Source organism: Salvelinus alpinus, chromosome 6 (assembly GCF_045679555.1).
Source record: "Salvelinus alpinus chromosome 6, SLU_Salpinus.1, whole genome shotgun sequence".
In the NCBI taxonomy this organism is placed as follows: Eukaryota; Metazoa; Chordata; class Actinopteri; order Salmoniformes; family Salmonidae; genus Salvelinus; species Salvelinus alpinus.
The window spans coordinates 78,064,265-78,090,650 of record NC_092091.1 but is presented as its reverse complement, the minus strand read 5'-3'; the positions used below and the strand labels follow the sequence as shown (position 1 = coordinate 78,090,650).

General features: G+C 41.9%; 1 protein-coding gene and 1 long non-coding RNA gene across 12 annotated transcripts in view; both read left to right on the top strand.

Moving 5' to 3' along the window:
• Positions 1–26,386, top strand: part of LOC139579463 (receptor-type tyrosine-protein phosphatase H-like) — a 307,157-nt gene that overhangs the window by 39,152 nt on the left and 241,619 nt on the right. For 5 of the 10 annotated variants that reach the window (XM_071408156.1, XM_071408154.1, XM_071408151.1 and 2 more), the window contains 7 exons: positions 348–617; positions 1,861–2,130; positions 2,922–3,005; positions 3,083–3,313; positions 8,547–8,686; positions 8,761–8,870; positions 12,965–13,639. In XM_071408156.1, coding sequence (XP_071264257.1) covers positions 348–617; positions 1,861–2,130; positions 2,922–3,005; positions 3,083–3,313; positions 8,547–8,686; positions 8,761–8,870; positions 12,965–13,097 — 1,238 coding nt within the window. In that variant the 3' untranslated portion in view covers positions 13,098–13,639. Of the gene's footprint in view, positions 1–347; positions 618–1,860; positions 2,131–2,921; positions 3,006–3,082; positions 3,314–8,546; positions 8,687–8,760; positions 8,871–12,964; positions 13,640–26,386 lie in introns of those variants that run through there. The other 5 variants (XM_071408157.1, XM_071408161.1, XM_071408162.1 and 2 more) reach the window with 3 other exon arrangements.
• Positions 8,877–12,500, top strand: LOC139579471 (uncharacterized). 2 transcript variants are annotated; one of them, XR_011675753.1, is made up of 4 exons: positions 8,877–9,280; positions 9,333–10,492; positions 10,534–12,157; positions 12,200–12,500. It is a non-coding gene; the product is annotated as an uncharacterized lncRNA (long non-coding RNA). The 2 variants fall into 2 exon arrangements; XR_011675752.1 differs by having other exon boundaries at positions 9,333–12,157.

Sequence of the window (26,386 nt, the reverse complement as noted above, 5' to 3'; positions counted from 1 at the left end):
AACTGCCAAAGGTGGCGGTGTTGCAATCTACTACAAAGATAACCTGCAGAGTTCTGTCTTACTATCCAGGTCTGTACCCAAACAATGCGAGCTTCTACTTCTAAAAATTCACCTTTCCAGGCAGCGGGACAACACCATTACTAAATGAATATAGCAGAAACACTTCATTTGTGTTACTTTACAAATCCAACTTCTGTTGTGTGACTTCTGTTTTTAGCTTATTTCTTCCCATATCTAAAGGAATTGCAGGCAGCTTTTTCTACTTTTCGACTGATATTCTACTTTTCTTCCTTCATTTTATTTCTGGAGTTAAACTGTAGCCCTGACAATATTCTATTTTCCTTTAGTACTTCCTGCTCCAGACCAGCTGACTGTTGACTCAGTGGACACCACATCAGCTGCTGTTAGCTGGAACCAGCCACCAGGATTGAACCAAACCCAACATCATTACCAGATCTCCTACCAGAGTCCAGGGACAAAACCACACATCACTACCACATCTTCACACAGCATCACTCTCTCTGACCTGCAAGGTGGTACTCAGTACTCTGTCACTGTCTGCACTGAGCTGGAAAATGGAAAGCAAAGCAAACTGGTGTCAACAACCTTCACCACAGGTAAGGAATTACCCTTAAGTATGATGTCTGGTGCAAAACTTTGACTAGTTATGAAAATGACTAATGTAAATTAACAAATCATAATGGATGTGTCAGTTTTACATTCCCCAAAGACAAACACAATGTCATCGCTCCCCGAAAAGGGAACAAACAAAGATAATCGCTTCAACAACCAAAAACAACCAGAAAAGGATTCTGAAAGGCACCATGGGGGTTCCCACTGAAAGATGGCAAAGCCACTAGTAAGGGGTTCTAAAAGCCACCCACCATGGATGTTCACTAAGGTTTGTCTCAGATAAGCAAACACCAACTCAGGATCTGGAGTAAAAAGGATATGGAGCTAAATAAACAGGAGTTTTTGGCTAAATGCCGTGTCCACCCTAACATGAGGTTTAGGTCTCCATACATCTCCATCTGATGCACTGAACCAGCAGCTCTTAAATACCAGCAGGGCCAGCAGCTCTTAAATACCAGCAGGGCCAGCAGCTCTTAAATACCAGCAGGGCCAGCAGCTCTTAAATACCAGCAGGGCCAGCGGCCCTTAAATACCAGCAGGACCAGCGGCTCTTAAATAACAGCGGGGCCAGCACAGTTGTAACAAATACTGACTCCAATCAGAGCGCCCAACCTAGTCAACCTCTAAATGGACAAAGAAACTGAAACTCGTAACAGAACCGAAACCCGTAACAGTCAGCATGGGATGTAAAGGTCCAGTATCTTCCCTGATGAGAAATATATGATGGTGAATTCCCCAGATCTCATCATGCAGTTTGGTGCTGAAATCATTAAACGTTGTTTATAATACAGTATCTGAATTCAGGCTTTCTTCCCTTCCTGTGAGTCATTATGTCAAGGAGTTGATCTGCCTCTGCTTGCTTTAACTTTATCAGTACTACAGTGTTAAACACATGTTATTGTGGAGGGATCTAGAATTACAACATTCTTTTCATTTATATTTATTTATCTTTGGTGTGGCAACAATCTGTCAGCAGGACAGCACCCTTACTAAATTAATATAGCAGAAACCCTTAATTTGTGTTACTTTACAAATCCTACTAAATGAATATAGCAGAAACCCTTCATTTGTGTTACTTTACAAATCCAACTTCTGTTGTGTGACGTCTGTTTTTAACTTATTTCTTCCCAGATCTAAAGGAATTGCAAGCAGCCTTTTCAACTTTTCTTCCTGCAGTATATTTCTGTAGTTAAACTATAGCCCTGACAATATTCTATTTTCTCTTAGTACTTCCTGTTCCAGACCAGCTGACTGTTGACTCAGTGGACACCACATCAGCTGCTGTTAGCTGGAGCCAGCCACCAGGATTGGACCAAACCCAACATCATTACCAGATCTCCTACCGCTGTCCAGGGACAGAACCACACATCATCTCCACATCTTCACACAGCATCACTCTCTCTGACCTGAAACCTGCTACTCAGTACTCTATCACTGTCTGCACTGTGCTGGAAAATGGAAAGAAAAGTCGACTGGTGTCAACAACCCTCACCACAAGTAAGGAATTACCCTACCTACTTAAGTATTAGTTAGTGTCAAAGTTTATTACATTTTAACTAGTTATCAAAATGACTGAAGTAATCATAATAGATGTGTCAGTATGGGATGTAAATGTACATTATCTTTGACTACTATTCTACTTTTCCTCCTGTTAAAGAGGATAGAGATCCTCATCATTTCATGATTTAATTATTTCTAAATAGTCTAAACTTTCTCACTCTGAACTTCTAACACCAGTGGGATGGGTGTGACTTCTTGACAATGATCACAATGGCTCCAACGTACAGCACTCCTGGAGGAATTAGGATGAAGTGCCTTGTTCAAGGGTACAACATATTGTTCACCTTGTCCGCTCCGGTATTCAAACCTGCAACCTTTCGGTTATAGGCACAACACTGTAACCTCAAGGCTGCCTGCCTCTACCTTACCCCTAAATACAGGGCCCGTTAATATTGAGGATACCTGCCTCTACCTACAGTTCCCTTTTTCAGGTGCGGGCTGAAAATCTACGTTTTCACATTGCATTTTTTTTTTAGGGGGCAGGAGAATTGACGATGAGAAAACTCCAAATAACTTTGATCGCTTTAATTATAATTTTTTTACACTGCAAATTGTAACTATTTTTAATGCCATGAGAGGCAGCGGATCCAGCCAAATAGGTTCTGGAATGCATCAGTCCAAACTGAGAGGTGCCGGATCCTGTTCCCGCAGGATCCAGCTCAAATTAAACACTGATGATACAGTAAAACACATTACCATAGATCTGACTTTAATAACTTGTTATTCAGTACATTTTCAGTGGTGGAGGAGACCTTCCAGAGTTGCTGCAGTGTGTGTTCTACTGGCTGTCATCATAGGCCTGTTGGATTCCTGTAAGTGAACATTGTTTTTTATTAAACATTTGTAGTCAATGTTGTGACAGTTACACATTGACTTTTCCCTTTTACAGATGCAACTTCAGAGAGAGACCAGCTACAGGCCAGTTACAACACCCTGACTACAGAGAGAGACCAGTTACAAAATAGTCTAAATACCAGGACCACCGAGAGAGACCAGCTACAGAATAGTCTAAATACCAGGGCCACTGAAGTAGACAAGTTGATGAAGAGTCTGAACACTACAACTATGGAGCGTGACCGGCTACAGAAGGAGATAGAAAGACTGAACTGGGAGAACAAAGGTAAGGACAGCCCCCCCACAGTTTTGGTAGTTGACCTGTTATCTCACACATAAACGTATTCAAGAAGTATTATCAGCGCTAGCCATGGCCATTAGGACCAGAAACAAATGACAGGAACTGTGTTTTGCCTTAGCTCTCAACACACGCCACAGGAGATCAGAGGTAATCAGAACTACCTACCTAGAACTCCCTCAGATTTTGTTTTGTCAGTCAAGGAAATTAGATAAATAGTAGTTCGACATCTTTTATCATTCACCGGTGACCTTGTGGTTAGTGTCTGCCCTGAGATTGGAAGTTTGATCCCCAACCGAGTTATATGAAATGCTGTAAAAATTGTACCTGATGAGTGTCTGCTTGGCACTCAGCATTAAGGAGATAAAGTGGAGGTAAGGTCTTATGATAGACTAGTGTCCAGCGGGTGTACTTACATTTTAATTTTATTTAAACAGGATCAACTGAGACCAAGGTCTCATTTGCAGTAGAGCCCTGTTTTCAATACAAAGAAATAAACATACAGTGGCAAGGAAAAGTGTGAACCCTTTGGAATTACCTGGATTTCTGCATAAATTGGTCATTAAATGTGAACTGGTCTTCATCTAGGTCACAACAATAGACAAACACAGTATGCTTAAACTTTTAACAAACAATTATTTTCATCTCTTTATTGAACTCACCGTGTAAACATTCACAGTGCAGGGTGGAAAAAGTAGGTGAACCCTTGGATTTAATAACTGGTTGGCCCTCCTTTGGCAGCAATAACCTCAACCAAACATTTTCTGTTATTGCGGATCAGACCTGCAAAACGGTCAGGAGGCGTTTTGGACCATTCCTCTTTACAAAACTGTTTCAGTTCAGCAATAATCTTGGGATGTCTGGTGTGAACAGCTCTCTTGAGGTCATGCCACAGTATCTCAATCGGGTTGAGGTCAGGACTCTGACTGGGCCACTCCAGAAAGCGTATTTTCTTCTGTTGAAACATTCTGTTGTTGATTTACTTCTGTGTTTTGGGTCGTTGTCTTGTTGCATCACCCAACTTCTGTTGAGCTTCAATTGGCGGACAGATAGCCTTACATTCTTCTGCAAAATGTTGATAAACTTGGGAATTAATTTTTCCGTTGATGATAGCAAGCTGTCCAGGCCCTGAGGCGACAAAGCAGCCCCAAACCATGATGTTCCCTCCACCATACTTTAAAGTTGGGATGAGGTTTTGATGTTGGTGTGCTGTGCCTTTTTTTCTCCACACATAGTGTTGTGTGTTCCTTCCAAACAACTCAACTTTAGTTTAATCTGTCCACAGAATATTTTGCCAGTCACGCTGTGGAACATCCAGGTGCTCTTTTGCAAACTTCCAACGTTGAGCAATGTCTTTTTTGGACAGCAGTGGCTTCTTCCGTGGTGTCCTCCCAAGAACACCATTCTTGTTTAGCGTTTTATGTATCGTAGACTTGTCAGAGATGTTAGCATGTTCCACAGATTTCTGTAAGTCATTAGCTGAAACTCTAGGATTCTTCTGAACATCATTGTGCTCTGTGCTCTTGCAGTCATCTTTGCAGGATGGCCACTCCTAGGGAGAGTAGCAACAGTGCTGAACTTTATCCATTTATAGACAATTTGTCTTACCGTGGACTGATGAACATCGAGGCTTTTAGAGATACTTTTGTAACCCTTTCCAGCTTTATGCAAGTCAACAATTCTTAATCGTAGGTCTTCTGAGATGTCTTTTGTTCAAGGCATGGTTCACATAAGGCAAAGCTTCTTGTGAATGGCAAACTCAAATTTTGTGAGTGTTTTTTATAGGGCAAGGCAGCTCTAACCAATATCTCCAATCTCGTCTCATTGATTGGACTCCAGGTTAGCTGACTCCTGAATCCAATTAGCTTTTTGAGAAGTCATTAACTCATTAGCTCAGGCTTAGTTTAAGGAGACTGTGTTTGTCTATTGTTGTGACTTAGATGAAGATCAGATCAAATTTCATGACCAATTTATGTAGAAATCCAGGTAATTCCAAAAGGTTCACATACTTTTTCTTGCCACTGTATGCACAACTACACAGACACAATACATATACACCTTAAGAAAAACAATCACAGTTAACATTTAAAAGATCAGAAATCAATTTTTGGAATTTCCCAAGAGGCACCAGAACATCAATTCTAAGAGTTTTTTTGTAAATTGTTCCACATGCAGTTGAAGTCGGAAGTTTACATACACCTTTGCCAAATACATTTAAACTCAGGTTTCGTAAAAATTCCCTGTCTTAGGTCAGTTAGGATCACCACTTTATTTTAAGAAAGTGAATTGTCAGAATAATAGTAGAGAGAATGGTTTATTTCAGCTTTTATTTCTTTCATCACAATCCCAGTGGGTCAGAAGTTAACATACACTCAATTAGTATTTGGTAGCATTGCCTTGAAATTGTTTAACTTGGGTCAAACATTTCAGGTAGCCTTCCACAAGCTTTCCACAATAAGTTGGGTGAATTTTGACCCATTCCTCCTGACAGAGCTTGTGTAACTGAGTCAGGTTTGTAGGCCTCCTTGCTCGCACACGCTTTTTCAGTTCTGCCCACAAATGTTCTATAGGGTTGAGGTCAGGGCTTTGTGATGGCCACTCCAATACCTTGACTGTGTTGTCCTTAAGCCATTTTGCCACAACTTTGGAAGTATGTTTGGGGTCATTGTCCATTTGGAAGACCCATTTGCGGCCAAGCTTTAACTTCCTGAATGATGTCTTGAGATGTTGCTTCAATAAATCCACATAATTTTCCTTCCTCATGCCATCATTTTCCTTCCTCATGCCATCTTTGCCATCTATTTTGTGAAGTGCACCAGTCGCTCCTGCAGCAAAGCACCCCCACAACATGATGCTGCCACCCCCGTGCTTCGCGGTTGGGATGGTGTTCTTCGGCTTGCAAGCCATCCCCTTTTTCCTCCAAACATAACGATGACCATTATGGCCAAACAGTTCTATTTTTGTTTCAGCAGACCAGAGGACATTTCTCCAAAGAGTACGATCTTTGTCCCCATGTGCAGTTGCAAACCGTAGTCTGACTTTTTTATGGAGGTTTTGGAGCAGTGGCTTCTTCCTTGCTGAGCGGCCTTTCAGGTTATGTCGATATAGGACTCGTTTCACTGTGGAAATAGATACTTTTGTACCTGTTTCCTCCAGCATCTTCACAAGGCCCTTTGCTGTTGTTCTGGGATTGATTTGCACTTTTCGCACCAAAGTACGTTGATCTCTAGGAGACAGAACGCGTCTCCCTCCTGAGCGGTATGACGGCTGCGTGGTCCCATGGTGTTTTTACTTGCGTACTATTGTTTGTACAGATGAACGTGGTACCTTCAGGCGTTTGGAAATTGCTCCCTAGGATGAACCAGAGTTGTGGAGGTCTACAATTTTTTTTCTGAGGTCTTGGCTGATTTCTTTTGATTTTCCCATGATGTCAATCAAAGAGGCACTGAGTTTGAAGGTAGGCCTTGAAATACATCCACAGGTACAAGCTGTTTAAAGTCAGTCAACTTGGTGTATGTAAACTTGTGACCCACTGGAATTGTGATACTGTGAAATAATTTGTCTGTTAACAGTTGTTGGAAAAATTACTTGTGTCATGCACAAAGTAGATGTCCTAACCAAATTGCCAAAACTATAGTTTGTTAACAATAAATGTGTGTAGTGGTTGAAAAATGAGTTTTAACCAACCTAAGTGTATGTAAACTTCCAACTTCAACTGTATAAGCTGCATCATAACTGAAGGGGCATGTTCTGATCTGTGTAGAAACTGGGGGGATCTGAAGTGTAATGTAATACATTGACCCAGTTTTATAATTAGTAATTCTAGAAGAGACTAGAGATGTCAGATACATTGGAAGTTATTACTTGTACATCAAGCTGCCTCACACTACAGAAACAGGAGCAGGATCCTATGAGCTGTTCTGGCCTCTCACAAGCCAAGGCTCGTGCAAAGCTACTTACTTATTCAGTGTGGGAATAAATAATAGTTGCAAAGTTATGTTTAACTTGAAAATGTCACTGAACAAAAATATAAAGGCAACATGTAAAGTGTTGGTCCCATGTTTCATGAGCTGAAATAAAGTATATCAGAAATGTCACATATGCACAAATAGGCTCTCTGTCAGTGAGCTTATCTCTTTTGCCAAGATAATCCATCCACCTGACAGGTGTGGCATATCAAGAAGCTGATTAAACAGCATGATAATTACACAGGTGCACCTTGTGCTGGGGACAGTAAGAGGCCACTCTAAAATGTGCAGTTTTGTCCACAACACAATGCCATCTATGACTCAAGTTGAGGAAGCATGCAGTTGGCATGATGACTCCAAGAATGTCACCCGACCTGTTGTCAGAGATTTTTATGTTAATTTCTCTACATTAAGCCTCCTCCAACGTCGTTTTAGAGAATTTGGCAGTATGTCCAACCGGCCTCACAACTGCAGACAACGTGTAACCACGCCAGATCAGGACCTCCACATCCGACTCCTTCACCTGCCACCCGGACAACTGATGAAACTGTAGGTTTGCACAACCGATGAATTTCTGCACAAACTGTCAGAAATCGTCTCAGGGAAGCTCATCTGCATGTAGCAAGGATCTGTACACATTTCCTTGAAGCTGAAAATGTCCCAGTTCTTCCATGTCCTGAATAGTCACCAGACATGTCACCCATTGAGCATGTCTGGGATGTTCTGGATTGACGTGTACAACAGTGTATTCCAGTTCCCATCAATATCCAGCAACTTTGCACAGCCATTGAAGTGGAGTGGGACAACATTCCACAGGCCAAAATCAACAGCCTGATCAACTCTATGTGAAGGAGACAAATGGTGGTTTTCTGATCCACACCCCTACCTTTTATTTAAGATATCTGTGACCAACAGATGCATGTCTGTATTCCCAGTCATGTGAAATCCATACATTAGGGCCTAAAAAATGTATTTCAATGGACTGATTTCCTTATATGAACTGTAACTAAGTAAATACTTTGAAATGGTTGCATGTTGCGTTTCAATTTTTGTTCAGTGTAAAAGCTAAAGGCAAACAGGAAATTCACACAAACGATTGCTGTGAGAAATCACCAGAACATTAGAATTATTTCCTGGTGAAGGGCAGAATCTCTATCAGCTCATTGGAAGGGTTCGTTAGCTTTATCTGAGTCATGCTCTTTTTATTTTTCATAACATTTGAGTGTCAAATATGGTAAATGTCAAACTTCTAGGGTCCTGTCCTGAAGGATGGAGAAGGTTTGGCTGTAGCTGTTACTACCTGTCTACTGAGAAGAAATCCTGGGAGAAGAGTAGACAGGACTGTCTGGAGAGAGGAGCAGACCTGGTGATCATTAACAGTGAAGAGGAACAGGTGAGAGACAGAGAGCTACTTTATTTATTAGTCCATCATGTATTATTAACAATGCTTTTCCTGTTCCTCAACAGACATTCATCAATGGGTTTAAATCATTCAATTTTGCCTGGATTGGTCTGACTGACTCTGTTACTAAGGGGCCCTGGAAATGGGTGGACGACACCCCACTGACCACCGCAAGGTAAGAGTCTACTGCTCTATAATAACACTGACCACCCCAAGGTAAGAGACTACTGATCTATAATAACACTGACAACCCCAAGGTAAGAGACTACTGCTCTATAATAACACTGACCACCCCAAGGTAAGAGTCTACTGCTCTATAATAACACTGACCACCCCAAGGTAAGAGTCTACTGCTCTATAATAACACTGACCACCCCAAGGTAAGAGTCTACTGCTCTATAATAACACTGACCACCCCAAGGTAAGAGTCTACTGCTCTATAATAACACTGACCACCCCAAGGTAAGAGTCTACTGCTCTATAATAACACTGACCACCCCAAGGTAAGAGACTACTGCTCTATAATAACACTGACCACCGCAAGGTAAGAGAATACTGCTCTATAATAACACAGACCACCCCAAGGTAAGAGACTACTGCTCTATAATAACACTGACCCCCCCCCCCTCCCCCCAAGGTAAGAGACTACTGCTCTATAATAACACTGACCACCCCAAGGTAAGAGACTACCGCTCTAATAACACTGACCACCAAGGTAAGAGACTACTGCTCTATAATAACACTGCCCCCCCCCCCTCCCCCCAAGGTAAGAGACTACTGCTCTATAATAACACTGACCACCTCAAGGTAAGATACTACTGCTCTATAATAACACTGACCACCCCAAGGTAAGAGACTACTGCTGTAATAACACTGATCACCCCAAGGTAAGAGACTACTGCTCTATAATAACACTGACCACCCCAAGGTAAGAGACTACTGCTCTATAATAACACTGACCACCCCAAGGTAAGAGACTACTGCTCTATAATAACACTGACCACCCCAAGGTAAGAGAATACTGCTCTATAATAACACTGACCACTCCAAGGTAAGAGACTACTGATCTATAATAACACTGACCACCCCAAGGTAAGAGACTACTGCTCTATAATAACACTGACCCCCCCCAAGGTAAGAGACGACTGCTCTAAAATAACACTGACCCCCCCCAAGGTAAGAGACTACTGCTCTATAATAACACTGACCACCCCGGGATAAGTGACGACTGCTCTATAATAACACTGACCACCCCAAGGTAAGAGACTACTGCTGTAATAACACTGATCACCCCAAGGTAAGAGACTACTGCTCTATAATAACCCTGACCACCCCAAGGTAAGAGTCTACTGCTCTATAATAACACTGACCACCCCAAGGTAAGAGACTACTGCTCTATAATAACACTGACCACCCCAAGGTAAGAGAATACTGCTCTATAATAACACTGACCACTCCAAGGTAAGAGACTACTGATCTATAATAACACTGACCACCCCAAGGTAAGAGACTACTGCTCTATCATAACACTGACCACCCCAAGGTAAGAGACTACTGCTCTATAATAACACTGACCCCCCCCCCCCAAGGTAAGAGACGACTGCTCTAAAATAACACTGACCCCCCCCCAAGGTAAGAGACTACTGCTCTATAATAACACTGACCACCCCGGGATAAGTGACGACTGCTCTATAATAACACTGACCACCCCAAGGTAAGAGACTACTGCTCTATAATAACACTGACCAACCCCAGGGTAAGATACTACTGATCTATAATAACACTGACTACCCCAAGGTAAGAGACTACTGCTCTATAATAACACTGACCACCCCAAGGTAAGAGTACTGCTCTATAATAACACTGACCACCCCAAGGTAAGAGACTACTGCTCTATAATAACACTGACCACACCAAGGTAAGAGAATACTGCTCTATAATAACACAGACCACCCCAAGGTAAGAGACTACTGCTCTATAATAACACTGACCACCCCAAGGTAAGAGAATACTGCTCTATAATAACACTGACCACCCCAAGGTAAGAGACTACAGCTCTAATAACACTGACCACCACAAGGTAAGAGGCTACTGCTCTATAATAACACTGACCCCCCCCCCCCAAGGTAAGAGACTACTGCTCTATAATAACACTGAACACCCCAAGGTAAGAGACTACTGCTCTATAATAACACAGACCACCCCAAGGTAAGAGACTACTGCTCTATAATAACACTGAACACCCCAAGGTAAGAGACTACTGCTCTATAATAACACTGACCACCCCAAGGTAAGAGACTACTGCTCTATAATAACACAGACCACCCCAAGGTAAGAGACTACAGCTCTAATAACACTGACCACAACAAGGTAAGAGGCTACTGCTCTATAATAACACTGACCCCCCCAAGGTAAGAGACTACTGCTCTATAATAACACTGACCACCCCAAGGTAAGAGACTACTGCTCTATAATAACACTGACCCCCCCCCCCCCCCCCCCCAAGGTAAGAGACTACTGCTCTATAATAACACTGACCACCCCGAGGTAAGAGACTACTGCTGTAATAACACTGATCACCCCAAGGTAAGAGACTACTGCTCTATAATAACACTGACCACCCCAAGGTAAGAGAATACTGCTCTATAATAACACAGACCACCCCAAGGTAAGAGACTACAGCTCTAATAACACTGACCACCACAAGGTAAGAGGCTACTGCTCTATAATAACACTGACCCCCTCCCCAAGGTAAGAGACTACTGCTCTGTAATAACACTGAACACCCCAAGGTAAGAGACTACTGCTCTATAATAACACTGACCACCTCAAGGTAAGAGACTACTGTTCAAATAACACTGACCACCCCAAGGTAAGAGACTACTGCTCTATAATAACACTGACCACCCCAAGGTAAGAGACTACTGCTCTATAATAACACTGACCACCCCAAGGTAAGAGACTACTGCTCTATAATAACACTGACCACCCCAAGGTATGAGACTACTGCTCTATAAGAACACTGACCACCCCAAGGTAAGAGACTACTGCTCTATAATAACACTGACCCCCCCCCCCCAGGTAAGAGACGACTGCTCTAAAATAACACTGACCCCCCACCCCAAGGTAAGAGACTACTGCTCTATAATAACACTGACCACCCCAAGGTATGAGACTACTGCTCTATAATAACACTGACCACCCCAAGGTAAGAGACTACTGCTCTATAATAACACTGACCACCCCAAGGTAAGAGACTACTGCTCTATAATAACACTGACCACTCCAAGGTAAGAGACTACTGCTCTATAATAACACTGACCACCCCAAGGTAAGAGACTACTGCTCTATAATAACACTGACCCCCCCCCAAGGTAAGAGACGACTGCTCTAAAATAACACTGACCCCCCCCCCCCCAAGGGAAGAGACTACTGCACTATAATAACACTGACCACCACAAGGTAAGAGAATACTGCTCTATAATAACACTGCCCCCCCCCAAGGTAAGAGACCACTGCTCTATAATAACACTGCCCCCCCCAGGTAAGAGACTACTGCTCTATAACAACACTGACCACCCCAAGGTAAGAGATTACTGCTCTATAATAACACTGACCACCCCAAGGTAAGAGGCTACTGCTCTATAATAACACTGACCACCCCAAGGTAATATACTACTGATCTATAATAACACTGACCACCCCAAGGTAAGAGACTACTGTTCAAATAACACTGACCACCCCAAGGTAAGAGACTACTGATCTATAATAACACTGACCACCCCAAGGTAAGAGACTACTGATCTATAATAACACTGTCCACCCCAAGGTAATATACTAGTGCTCTATAATAACACTGACCACCCCAAGTTAAGAGACTACTGCTCTAATAACACTGACCACAGTGGAAGGAGTAGGACTGATTCTCTGTGTTGTTCATACTCTTGGTTCTGAGAGAGTGGTCAGTCTATCTCTGTGTTGTTCATACTCTAGGTTCTGAGAGAGTGGTCAGTCAAACTCTGTGTTGTTCATACTCTAGGTTCTGAGAGAGTGGTCAGTCTAACTCTGTGTTGTTAATACTCTAGGTTCTGAGAGAGTGGCCAGTCTAACTCTGTGTTGTTCATACTCTAGGTTCTGAGAGAGTGGTCAGTCTAACTCTGTGTTGTTAATACTCTAGGTTCTGAGAGAGTGGCCAGTCTATCTCTGTGTTGTTCATACTCTAGGTTCTGAGAGAGAGGTCAGTCAAACTCTGTGTTGTTTCTACTGCAGGTATTGGAGAATTGGACATCCTCTTGGTAGTACACTCCATTACTGTGCGTTCATCTATCACATGTCATCAGGCCATGGACAATGGTGGAGTTTTGATTGTTCCTCTTCAGAACATTGGATCTGTGAGATATAGTCTTCTCATAGTTACTTTCTCTGCACTGCTGATTAATGAACTCCCTACTGTATGTTAATGATGGTCTGAAGACTGATGGGATTTGATAGAATGGTACTCTGAACTACAGGTAGGAGAGAAACACATGCACACATTCAGACACACACACAGTACCTGAACAAGAGTCTCCCACGGGAGAAAACAACACCTTTATTAGACAAAGAGGAAATTCTCTTTTGGTTCGAGATACACTGATTTTGAAATCTCGGGAGGGGCCACTTCATCACGTGACCATGAACAACCATTCATGACCAACTCATGTCCACTATACAAGCTGACAATCATTTATTCATATGTCAAACAATGATGTGTAGAATAGGGAGATATCATTCAATAGCCGCTGTCAATCAATTACTGTTACTTTTTACACTTCTAAACACATTTAAAATGACTATGTTTATCAGGTATACAGTATGTTTGCTTCTTGTGCTTTTATCATTCCGTACTTAAACAACGTGTACTTCCTGCTTATTCAATAAATAATGTAATCTTGATTAAAGACATGTCTTGTCTAGTACATTTTTGTTCTCTCTAATCTGTTCTATAATTTATCTAATATTAACATGGAATCTAGAAGGACAAGACAGCTCTCTGTTTTATACTTTATCTAATATTAACATGGAATCTAGAAGGACAAGACACCTCTCTGTTTTATACTTTATCTAATATTAACATGGAATCTAGAAGGACAAGACACCTCTCTGTTTTATACTTTATCTAATATTAACATGGAATCTAGAAGGACAAGACACCTCTCTGTTTTATACTTTATCTAATATTAACATGGAATCTAGAAGGACAAGACACCTCTCTGTTTTATACTTTATCTAATATTAACATGGAATCTAGAAGGACAAGACACCTCTCTGTTTTATACTTTATCTAATATTAACATGGAATCTACAAGGACAAGACACCTCTCTGTTTTATACGTTATCTAATATTAACATGGAATCTAGAAGGACAAGACACCTCTCTGTTTTATACTTTATCTAATATTAACATGGAATCTAGAAGGACAAGACGCCTCTCTGTTTTATACTTTATCTAATATTAACATGGAATCTAGAAGGACAAGACACCTCTCTGTTTTATACTTTATCTAATATTAACATGGAATCTAGAAGGACAAGACACCTCTCTGTTTTATACTTACCTTTTTTTCAAACTGCTTTGTCAACGTATAACTGACACCATTTAGAAGTGAAACACTGGTGTTACTATAGTATTAGTACATTACAACACTTAGTAGTACAGCATACATACATCTTTAATCACATCACATATATCTTAGTACTACAGTATACATACATATTTAATCACATTAAATATATCTTTGTACTACAGTATACATATTTAATCACATTATATAGATTTTCTGGTATTTGTCTACAAGGTGGAATAACAAGTTAATCACATATAAAATAAGCATAACTTCCTCATGGGTCCCCAAACTGCAGTGTATGACATACATTTTGAAGCTTTGAGTCCGTACATTTATAAAATGTACAAAACGGCAATCTAGGAAATGGTACTTAAGAGCCAAATGGGAAATGTAATAAGCAGAAAGGTACGATTGGTACATATAATAGAATGGAAGTAAAACAAATTACAACTTTTAAAATGAATTAATAACTGTAAAAGCTTAAATGAAAATGGTATGTTGTTAAATTGTGAAATGCACATCATAATGGGAATTGGCCTGTATGGATAGAGCTAAATTAAATATTTATTGACACTGTTTATTACATGAGTTTTATGATCAGGAAATGTAAAGTACAGATTTGGGCTCTTGTATGACATCAACGTGGTATTTATTATAATCCTCAACATCTCATCTTTTAAAATACATTGAGTCCTGTTAATTTACAGCCTTTCCCTCAGTCAGACAACAAAACATTTTCAAAGTTTCCCAATTAGTGAAAGGGATGGGGTCAACTTCTTGTGGCTTGCAATGGTCAATTTCAGAACAGCTGTCTGTCAAAACGCGTACAGAACTGTGAAGTGGAGACCCTGATCTATGACGTCATGTATAGCATGTTACTGTACAGCCACAGCATTCCAATTTAGGCATTTATCAGTGTCCAAATCTGCCATATTCAACCCCTATATGGATATGAATGTAAAGGTCTACAGACTGGGATTCAATGCAAAGCGTGTTATAGTGTGGCACTATACAGCCGACAATGCGTATTTTAAAGGCATTTCCCCCGGTTAGCAGAAACTGCATTAATGGTAAACGCTGTGCATCTCGCTTCAAATGTAAATGACCGATAGTGTGTCGTGCTGTAGCCCATGTCTAATGGAGATGTATTGGTTATCCAATTAAGAGTTGAGCTGTTGTTTCTATTTGTAACTATATTGAAAGATGTATTTGATGTCTTTAAAGAGACCAGAGCTATGTAGAGTTTATCTACCGTTCATCAGGCCCAGGGAGTGGAACTGTTGTCTAACAGACTGTGTATGTGTAATGAATATGATGGGAGACAGAGTGCTGGTTTCAAGCGCAGGGTGCAGCAGGTGTTTATTAGCAAAGGACCACAGGAAGAGGCAGGTAGCTGGTTCCAGGGACAGGCAGAAGGACATAAACAGGGACTCCACAAAGGTAACAGTACAGGCAGGGAATAGGCAAAAAGGCATCGTTAGTGAGGATGGCCAAAACTACGATACACGGGAGGACTAATACAGAAATAAACAGAGTTTCGAATAGACTGTGTATCAAAACAAACAATACCTCACAATGACAGGGTGCGGGGAACTGAACTAATTAGTGTGTGTAAATGACATACAGGTGTGTGAACAGGTGATCAGAATTCAGGTGATTGGGATCTGGAAAGTGAGCTGCGTTCAGGGGATCTTCGTGTTTGAGAGTTACATAATGTTACAGTCGTTACAGAATGAAATATCAATATTTACCATTATGGTGTGCATATGACTATTTAACCACATAGTATTTTCATTTGTACATTTTGGACCATGTGTTCAGTCTACTTATGAAATGAGAAAGTGTGAGTGTGTTTCTGTCTATACATCTGTCTTTACGTCTGTCTGTACTTGCATTGAACCCAGAAAATGTAACACCAACACCATCCATTTCTCTGGGCTTGTCAGCATACGTGTCATCATCAATATCCATGGTCTTCATCGCTCTAGTTGGACTTCAACTCCACAGGCATTTTATTTTATCTCCCCTGCTCAGTCCCCCAGAACCACTAACACATTACATAACAATCAGACAATCCATTAAATGATCATATCATGTGAAATGAAGGGGGAAAAAAGAGTTGAAAATGGATTCAACCAGAAATGTTACAGTTTACTGGTTTGTTGTTGATGAGACAAACATTACACAATAGTAGTGATCTAGCATTATTTAGATACCACTGTCTGGTAGGTTCAGAAACACCATGTGACAACAACAGAATGTGTGGTTGGTTGGAAACAGGAAGGAAATGTAACTAAAGTTCAGTCAAGCTCAAGTCCAACTGAAAGTTCAATTTGCAGGCTGCTGCACAGAAGTGTTTCACAACCCCGTCTCTCAAGCACAAATCCTGGGGTTATGAATGGTTGAATATTCTGCTCCTCCAAAATACCCTAAAGTTAGAAAACTTGAAAGGCTCAATGCCAAAATGGGTCTATACCGTAGTTTCAAAGAGATGTTTTGTGAAATAATGTGTTCTGTGTGAATGACAGTGCAGGCAATCTTCTTCAGTGAAATAAACCCAAACCTGGACTCAATGTAAGAGCAAATGCAGATCTAGAGATGAACCATCTCAGGAATACTGACCCGGGATCAAGTCATCATTCTGCTCTCGTAAAAGCCTGGGTTTTCTGCACGTTAACACTGGAAGCTTATTACCTTAAATGGATCAATTGAAAGTGTGGGTCAACAGCTCCAATCCAGATGTGTTGGTCATTACTGAGACGTGGTTGAGGAAGAGTGTTTTGAATACTGATGTTAACCTTTCTGGTTCTAACCTTTTTCAGAAAGACAGACCTTCCAAAGGTGGTGGAGTGGCAATCTTTACCAAGGATCACCTTCAGTGCTCGGTTGTCTCCACCAAGTCTGTCCCCAAACAATTTGATTTGCTGGTTTTAAGCATTAAACTATCAAATAGCTCTTTGTTGACTGTTGCTGGGTGCTATCGTCCTCCATCAGCACCGGCCTGTACACTACCTGCCCTAAGCACTCCCCTGGCACCTTACACTAAGTCTGAATTTGTCCTGCAGTATTTCCACCAGTATTTCTACTTGCACATTCTCATCTGCACATCTATATCTCCAGTGTTAACTTCTTGCAACTATAGGGGGTGCTGTTCCGCATTAGCATATTTGTGTCTCCAAATTAAACTGCCTCGTGCTAAATTCTTGATCGTACAATATGCATATTATTGTTATTATTGGATAGAAAACACCTTCTAGTTTCTATAGAAGTTGGAATTTTGTCTCTGAGTGGTACAGAACAATTTCTACAGCACTTTTCATGACAGGGTTCAGATTTCAGAAATTTTTACCTCTGATCTGGGGTCTGTTTATAAGGCCACAGTGAATGCTATGAAGAAACCGACACTGCCTACGTCTTCCTCTGGGTGTCTGTACGTCATCACGTTTTCAATGAAATCGATGGGACGTTCACAGCCATTATAAATGACCAAAATGTACAGAGACCGCCCTTTCTCAACGTGCGCCTCAAGCGTGAAGGCCATCGGACCTGTCTCGTTCCAAATCGTTTTCTAACCAGCAATATTTCTCCGGTCATGTTTTCAGTCGTTATAGTTGTTAAAAACATCATAATGTAGTGAATTTCGAACCGTTTTATAGCAATTTATATCCGTTTAGTGCGATTCTGAGGAATTTATTTGTCGTGCACTCTGAAAGTTTGGACACGTTTTAGGTCGTGTCGGTCGTTGGTGGTGGACATTTCGAAGGACAGAGGACATCTATCGACCAAAAGACGTTTATAACATAGAAAGGATACATTGCCCAAGAATCTGATGGAAGAACAGCTCAAAGTAAGCAATATTTAAAATGATAAATCGTGTTTCTGTCGAAATATTTTAAACGCATATTTCGCCATTTTGTTTGGTATAGCTTCACTTGGCCAACCCTGTATTGAAAAGTAAGGATAATTTTAAAAATGTAAATCAGCGGTTGCATTAAGAACTAATTTGTCTTTCGATTGCTGTCAACCCTGTATTTTTTAGTCAAGTATATGATTAGCTTTCAATTAAACTAGATCACTCTGATAGATGACGTCAGACATATTGAGGCTTGATTTCCTAGTATTTTTATTGTGTAACCACGGTTTTGTATGGCTAAATATGCACCTTTTCGAACAAACTGTATATGTATATTGTAAAATGATGTTACAGGAGTGTCATCGGAAGAATTCTGAGAAGGTTAGTGAAAAAATTAATATATTTTGGCGGTGATTACGTTATAGCGCTCTTTGGCTGGAATCGATGCTCTGGTAACATTTGCACATGTGGTATGCTAACTTATCGATTTATTGTGTTTTCGCTGAAAAACGCTTAGAAAATCTGAAATATGGTCTGAAATCACAAGAACTGGGTCTTTCCATTGCTATGCTTTGTCTATTTTTATGAAATGTTTTATGATGACTAAATTGGTCATACACGTTGCTCTATCTAGTAATTCTAGTCGATTTGTGATGGTGGGTGCAATTGTAAACTGTGATTTCTACCTGAAATATGCACTTTTTTCTAACAAAAACTATCCTATACCATGAATATGTTATCAGACTGTCATCTGAAGAGGTTTTTTCTTGGTTAGTGGATATCAATATCTTAGTTGAGCCGAATTGGTGATAGCACCTGAAGGAGTAAGAAACTGATGGAGTTAGAATAGTGGTGTATTTTGCTAACGTGTTTAGCTAATAGATTTACATATTTTGTCTTCCCTGTAAAACATTTTAAAAATCTGAAATGGTGGCTTTATTCACAAGATCTGTATCTTTCATCTGGTGTCTTGGACTTGTGATTTAATGATATTTAGATGCTACTATCTACTTTTGAAGCTATGCTAGGTATGCTAATTAGTGTGTGGGGGGTGTGGGGGGTGCTCCCGGATCCGGGGTAGAGGCTCGTGAAAGGTTATTTTGCTAAATTGTAATTACTTCACTACTATGGCCTATTTATTGCCTTACCTCCTTACTCCATTTGCACACACTGCATATAGATTTTTCTATTGTTATTGACTGTACTTTTGTTTATCCCATGTGTAACTCTGTGTTGTTTTTGTCGCACTGCTTTGCTTTATCTTGGCCAGGTCGCAGTGCTTTGCTTTATCTTGGCCAGGTCGCAGTTGTAAATGAGAACTTGTTCTCAACAGGCCTACCTGGTTAAATAAAGGTGAAATAAAAAATGTTTAAAAAAATAAAAAAAATCCAAGAAGTTCGGTTTAACGGTTAACTTCATATTGCTGCAATCCCGCTACCGAGATCGATATGACGACAGCCAGTGAAAGTGCAGGGCGCCAAATTCAAAAAAGCAGAAATCTCATAATTAAAATTCCTCAAACATACATGTGTCTTATATCATTATAAAGGGAATCTTGTTGTTAATCCCACCAAAGTGTCCGATTTCAAATATGCTTTTCAGCGAAAGCACTACAAACGATTATGTTAGGTCACCACCAAACCACAGCCATTTTTCCAGCGAAAGTTAGCTTTCACAAAAAGCAGAAATAGAGATTAAATTAATCACTAACCTTTGATGATCTTCATCAGATGACACTCATAGGACTTCATGTAACACAATACATGCATGTTTTGTTTGATAAAGTTCATATTTATATAAGAAAATCTGAGTTTACATTGGCGCAGGTCACAAATGTGCATGTGTCTGCTCAAACGGTCAGAAACAGACTCCATGAGGGTGGTATGAGGGCCCGACGTCCACAGGTGGGGGTTGTGCTCACAGCCCAACACCGTGCAGGACGTTTGGCATTTGCCAGAGAACACCAAGATTGGCAAATTCGCCACTGGCGCCCTGTGCTCTTCACAGATGAAAGCAGGTTCACACTGAGCACATGAGCACATGTGACAAGAGTCTGGAGACGCCGTGGAGAACGTTCTGCTGCCTGCAACATCCTCCAGCATGACCGGTTTGGCGATGGGTCAGTCATGGTGTGGGGTGGCATTTCTTTGTGGGGCCGCACAGCCCTCCATGTGCTCGCCAGAGGTAGCCTGACTGCCATTAGGTACCGAGATGAGATCCTCAGACCCCTTGTGAGACCATATGCTGACACATGCACATTTGTGGCCTGCTGGAGGTCATTTTGCAGGGCTCTGGCAGTGCACCTCCTTGCACAAAGGCGGAGGTAGCGGTCCTGCTGCTGGGTTGTTGCCCTCCTACGGCCTCCTCCACGTCTCCTGATGTACTGGCCTGTCTCCTGGTAGCGCCTCCATGCTCTGGACACTACGCTGACAGACACAGCAAACCTTTTTGCCACAGCTCGCATTGATGTGCCATCCTGGATGAACTGCACTACCTGAGCCACTTGTATTGGTTGTAGACTCCGTCTCATGCTACCACTAGAGTGAGAGCACCGCCAGCATTCAAAAGTGACCAAAACATCAGCCAGGAAGCATAGGAACTGAGAAGTGGTCTGTGGTCACCACCTGCAGAATCACTCCTTTTTTGGGGGTGTCTTGCTAATTGCCTATAATTTCCACCTTTTGTCTATTCCATTTGCACAACAGCATGTGAAATGTATTGTCAATCAGTGTTGCTTCCTAAGTGGACAGTTTGATTTCACAGAAGTGTGATTGACTTGGAGTTACATTGTGTTGTTTAAGTGTTCCTTTTATTTTTTTGAGCAGTGTACTTTATCTAATATTAACATGGAATCTAGAAGGACAAGACACCTCTCTGTTTTATACTTGATCTAATATTAACATGGAATCTAGAAGGTCAAGACACCTCTCTGTTTTATACTTTAATATTAACATGGAATCTAGAAGGACAAGACACCTCTCTGTTTTATACTTTAATATTAACATGGAATCTAGAAGGACAAGACACCTCTCTGTTTTATACTTTAATATTAACATGGAATCTAGAAGGACAAGACACCTCTCTGTTTTATACTTTAATATTAACATGGAATCTAGAAGGACAAGACACCTCTCTGTCTCTTTAGGTTAGAGAGTGAATGTTACTGTTTACATTTGAACTCATTATGTTAACTTCCTGTTTGCGGTGACAACACCAGAATGAAGGGTTGGATCATAAATAACGATCAGTCATGAAAGCAGTGTCTATGGTTTTGTTACTAAACTAACAAATGGAACTAATCATTGACTACAGTAGAACAGGTGGCAATGACCTCCAGAGAGGCAGCCTTAAGCAGGGTTTTGGCAGGGTTAGGCAGCCTTAAGCAGGGTTTTGGCAGGGTTAGGCAGCCTTAAGCAGGGTTTTGGCAGGGTTAGGCAGCCTTAAGCAGGGTTTTGGCAGGGTTAGGCAGCCTTAAGCAGGGTTTTGGCAGGGTTAGGCAGCCTTTAGCAGGGTTTTGTGTGTGTGATTGTCAGAATGCATGAGATTCATCTAAAAGCGTATAAATCAGTGGAGGCTGCTGAGGGGAGGACGGCTTGTAATAATGTCTTTAACAGAGCAAATAGAATGGGATCAAACACATAGAAACCATGCGTGTGATGTATTTGATACCATTCCACTAATTCTGCACCAGCCATGACAAGCCCGTCCTCCACACTTAAGGTTCCACCTATAAACATCCATTCCGTGTGACCATGCATGACTGGCCTAGAAGAGCTGCAGCCTGTACTAATTCAACACTACACTACATTACACTACACTAACCCAATACACTACCCCCATACACTAGGGCTCTTTCTCAGTCGTCTAAAAACCACTCTTCTCGTCTGTCCTCTCCTTCACTGATCTGAAAGAACTGACCAGGTGAAAGTTAAACCAGTCTAATGATGAGCTTCCTTCCACCATTGTTTTCACCTGTGAAGCCAATCAGTGTAGATGTAGGGGAGGAGACAAGGAGAGGGAGACTATAGTGAAAGAGCCTCTGGCCACATTCAGAAGCCAGACTTGGTCAAAAGTTGCAGATATAAATGATATCAATAAAGCAGACATGATTTCTTATTCTACATGTCAGAGGCATGTTTTTTACTACGTAGTATATTTCAATCTGGAGGTTTGTAAACTTTGAATCCTGCTGAACAGGTGACATGTCCACAAATCCTGTACCAAGACCACTAACCAGTGGTCAATTATTGTACTGCTATAACTTTCCTTATTAAGACAAATTTCTATTTTATATTTCACCTTAATTTAACGAGGTAGGCTAGTTGAGAACATGTTCTCATTTACAACTGCGACCTGGCCAAGATAAAGCAAAGCAGTGCAACACAAACAACAACACAGAGTTACACATGGAATAAACAAGCGTACAGTCAATAACACAATAGAAAAAAAGAAAGTCTATATACAGTGTGTGCAAATGGCGTGAGGAGGTCAGGCAATAAATAAGCCATGGTAGCGATGTAATTACAATTTAGCAAATTAACACTGGAGTGATAGATGTGCAGATAATGATGTGCAAGTAGAAATACTGGTGTGCAAAAGAGCAGAAAAGTAAATAAAAACAATATGGGGATGAGGTAGGTAGATTGGATGAGCTATTTACAGATGTGCCATGTACAGCTGCAGCGATCGGTTAGCTGCTCAATGATATGTATTAAACCTAGACAATTCACAGGGGGCGCTGTTTTGAAACCTCAAAACTAAACATGGTCTCAATAACAAGATGAAACGAGCTGAAACACATGGCAGTTTCTTGTCATTCTTGCTAGCAATCTTGCCATCCAGAATCACAGCCAAATCTAACAAAGAGTCACTGACCACAACCAAAAAGAAACCGGTGGGTTTAGAAGGGTTCTGAGTCCACTGGGAGTTGACTAGCAACAACAACTGGAACCTAAAAGACAACCACCATGAGCGCCCACTAAATTTGCCCAAGAACAGAAATAAAAGAGCAACCCACACCAAACTGAAAGACAGGATGCAAACCAAAAACTGGAGCAAAACAGGGAAGATCAGATATAGGAATATTTTTATAGAAATCAAATCAGGAGGACCAACTAAAGGTGTTGACCCTCCACATCTCTCAACACAACTGGAGCACAGGGCCAGACACTCTTAAATAGCACCTGGGCCAACACCGTCGACTAACGAGATGGACAAGCCAGCACAGGTGTAACACACACTGACTAACGAGGTGACACCAATCGGTGCGTCTGACTCGCGAAATGTGCTAACTTCCAACCTCAAAATAGAAATGGAAAAACCAAAGACTGTAACATCTTCCCCCTTAAGACAACAAATATATCCTATATTTTAGTTGGACAAGTTCTCACAACAAACAGAAAGTAACTTCCAATCTTACAATATGATCAACTTAAATGCGTCTTTAAATATAAACATGGTGCCTACTGGCTGTCACCACTTAAATACATGACAAAACAGCCACTATTTCATATATATATTTATATATTTTTGAGAACCAGAGGTAAAATCACATACGTTTCTATATCTCTCAACCAAAACTCATCTCCAAAACGGCAAAACGTGCAGTTAAATGAAATAGTGCGTCAGGGCTACACACTGACTAAACACAAAACTTATTGACTGAACACCCTTGAAAGACAATCAGCAGCCAAGTTGACCTTACCACAGACATGTCTGATTTCAAGGGGAAACTCCTGCAATATGAGACTCCAGCAAAGGAGTCGGCGGATCATGGAGCTTGACTTTTACAGGAAAAGGAGAGGGTTATGATGGGTATAGACCACCATAGTGGTAGAGGGTTATGATTGGTATAGACCACCATAGGGGTAGAGGGTTATGATCTGTATAGACCACCATAGCGGTAGAGAGTTATGATGAGTGTAGCCCACCATAGTGGTAAAGGTATAGGCCACCATAGTGGTAAAGGGTTATAACCCTTTACCACTATGGTGGTCTATACCCATCATAACCCTCTACCCCTATGGTGGTCTATACCCATCATAACCCTCTACCCCTATAGTGGTCTATACCCATCATAACCCTCTACCCCTATGGTGGTCTATACCCATCATAACTCTCTACCACTATAGTGGTCTATACCCATCATAACCCTTTACCACTATGGTGGTCTATACCCATCATAACCCTCTACCCCTATGGTGGTCTATACCCATCATAACCCTCTACCCCTATAGTGGTCTATACCCATCATAACCCTCTACCACTATGGTGGTCTATACCCATCATAACCCTCTACCACTATGGTGGTCTATACCCATCATAACCCTCTAACACTATGGTGGTCTATACCCATCATAACCCTCTACCCCTATGGTGGTCTATACCCATCATAACCCTCTACCCCTATAGTGGTCTATACCCATCATAACCCTCTACCACTATGGTGGTCTATACCCATCATAACCCTCTACCCCTATGGTGGTCTAAACCGATCTTATGATCGGTTTAGGAGACACTGCTAGCTAGCCAACAGCTAGCCAACGTCTACCGAATAGAACTTCCGCACTCAACAACCCGGTCGCATTCCGCTTCGCTCCACAGGTAGTATCACATTTTCATTTCATTTCATTACAGTACAACGGTTTGATTTGTTTGATCGTAGCTAGCTACACAGCTAGCTACATAGCCGTCTTTGTATCAAAGATAATTGTGTAGTCTAGAGCGATTTTCTAGGTTAGCTAGCCAGCTACTGTCGTTCTTTTAACGCAACGTAACGTAATCAACACTGCTAGCTAGCCAGCTAGCCCCCGAATAGCAGCACTGTAGAAACTATTACACTCAACGGAACGACTTGATTAGTGTAGTGTCAACAACGCAGCCACTGCCAGCTAGCCTACAAAGTCAACAACGCAGCCACTGCCAGCTAGCCTACTTCAGCAGTACTGTATCATCTTAATCATTTTAGTCAATAAGATTCTTGCTACGTAAGCTTAACTTTCTGAACATTCGAGACGCGTAGTCCACTTGTCATTCCAATCTCCTTTGCATTAGCGTAGTCTCTTCTGTAGCCTGTCAACTATGTGTCTGTCTATCCCTGTTCTCTCCTCTCTGCACAGACCATACAAACGCTCCACACCGCGTGGCCGCGGCCACCCTAATCTGGTGGTCCCAGCGCGCACGACCCACGTGGAGTTGCAGGTCTCCGGTAGCCTCTGGAACTGCCGATCTGCGGCCAACAAGGCAGAGTTCATCTCAGCCTATGCCTCCCTCCAGTCCCTCGACTTCTTGGCACTGACGGAAACATGGATCACCACAGATAACACTGCTACTCCTACTGCTCTCTCTTCGTCCGCCCACGTGTTCTCGCACACCCCGAGAGCTTCTGGTCAGCGGGGTGGTGGCACCGGGATCCTCATCTCTCCCAAGTGGTCATTCTCTCTTTCTCCCCTTACCCATCTGTCTATCGCCTCCTTTGAATTCCATGCTGTCACAGTTACCAGCCCTTTCAAGCTTAACATCCTTATCATTTATCACCCTCCAGGTTCCCTCGGAGAGTTCATCAATGAGCTTGATGCCTTGATAAGCTCCTTTCCTGAGGACGGCTCACCTCTCACAGTTCTGGGCGACTTTAACCTCCCCACGTCTACCTTTGACTCATTCCTCTCTGCCTCCTTCTTTCCACTCCTCTCCTCTTTTGACCTCACCCTCTCACCTTCCCCCCCTACTCACAAGGCAGGCAATACGCTCGACCTCATCTTTACTAGATGCTGTTCTTCCACTAACCTCATTGCAACTCCCCTCCAAGTCTCCGACCACTACCTTGTATCCTTTTCCCTCTCGCTCTCATCCAACACTTCCCACACTGCCCCTACTCGGATGGTATCGCGCCGTCCCAACCTTCGCTCTCTCTCCCCCGCTACCCTCTCCTCTTCCATCCTATCATCTCTTCCCTCTGCTCAAACCTTCTCCAACCTATCTCCTGATTCTGCCTCCTCAACCCTCCTCTCCTCCCTTTCTGCATCCTTTGACTCTCTATGTCCCCTATCCTCCAGGCCGGCTCGGTCCTCCCCTCCCGCTCCGTGGCTCGACGACTCATTGCGAGCTCACAGAACAGGGCTCCGGGCAGCCGAGCGGAAATGGAGGAAAACTCGCCTCCCTGCGGACCTGGCATCCTTTCACTCCCTCCTCTCTACATTTTCCTCTTCTGTCTCTGCTGCTAAAGCCACTTTC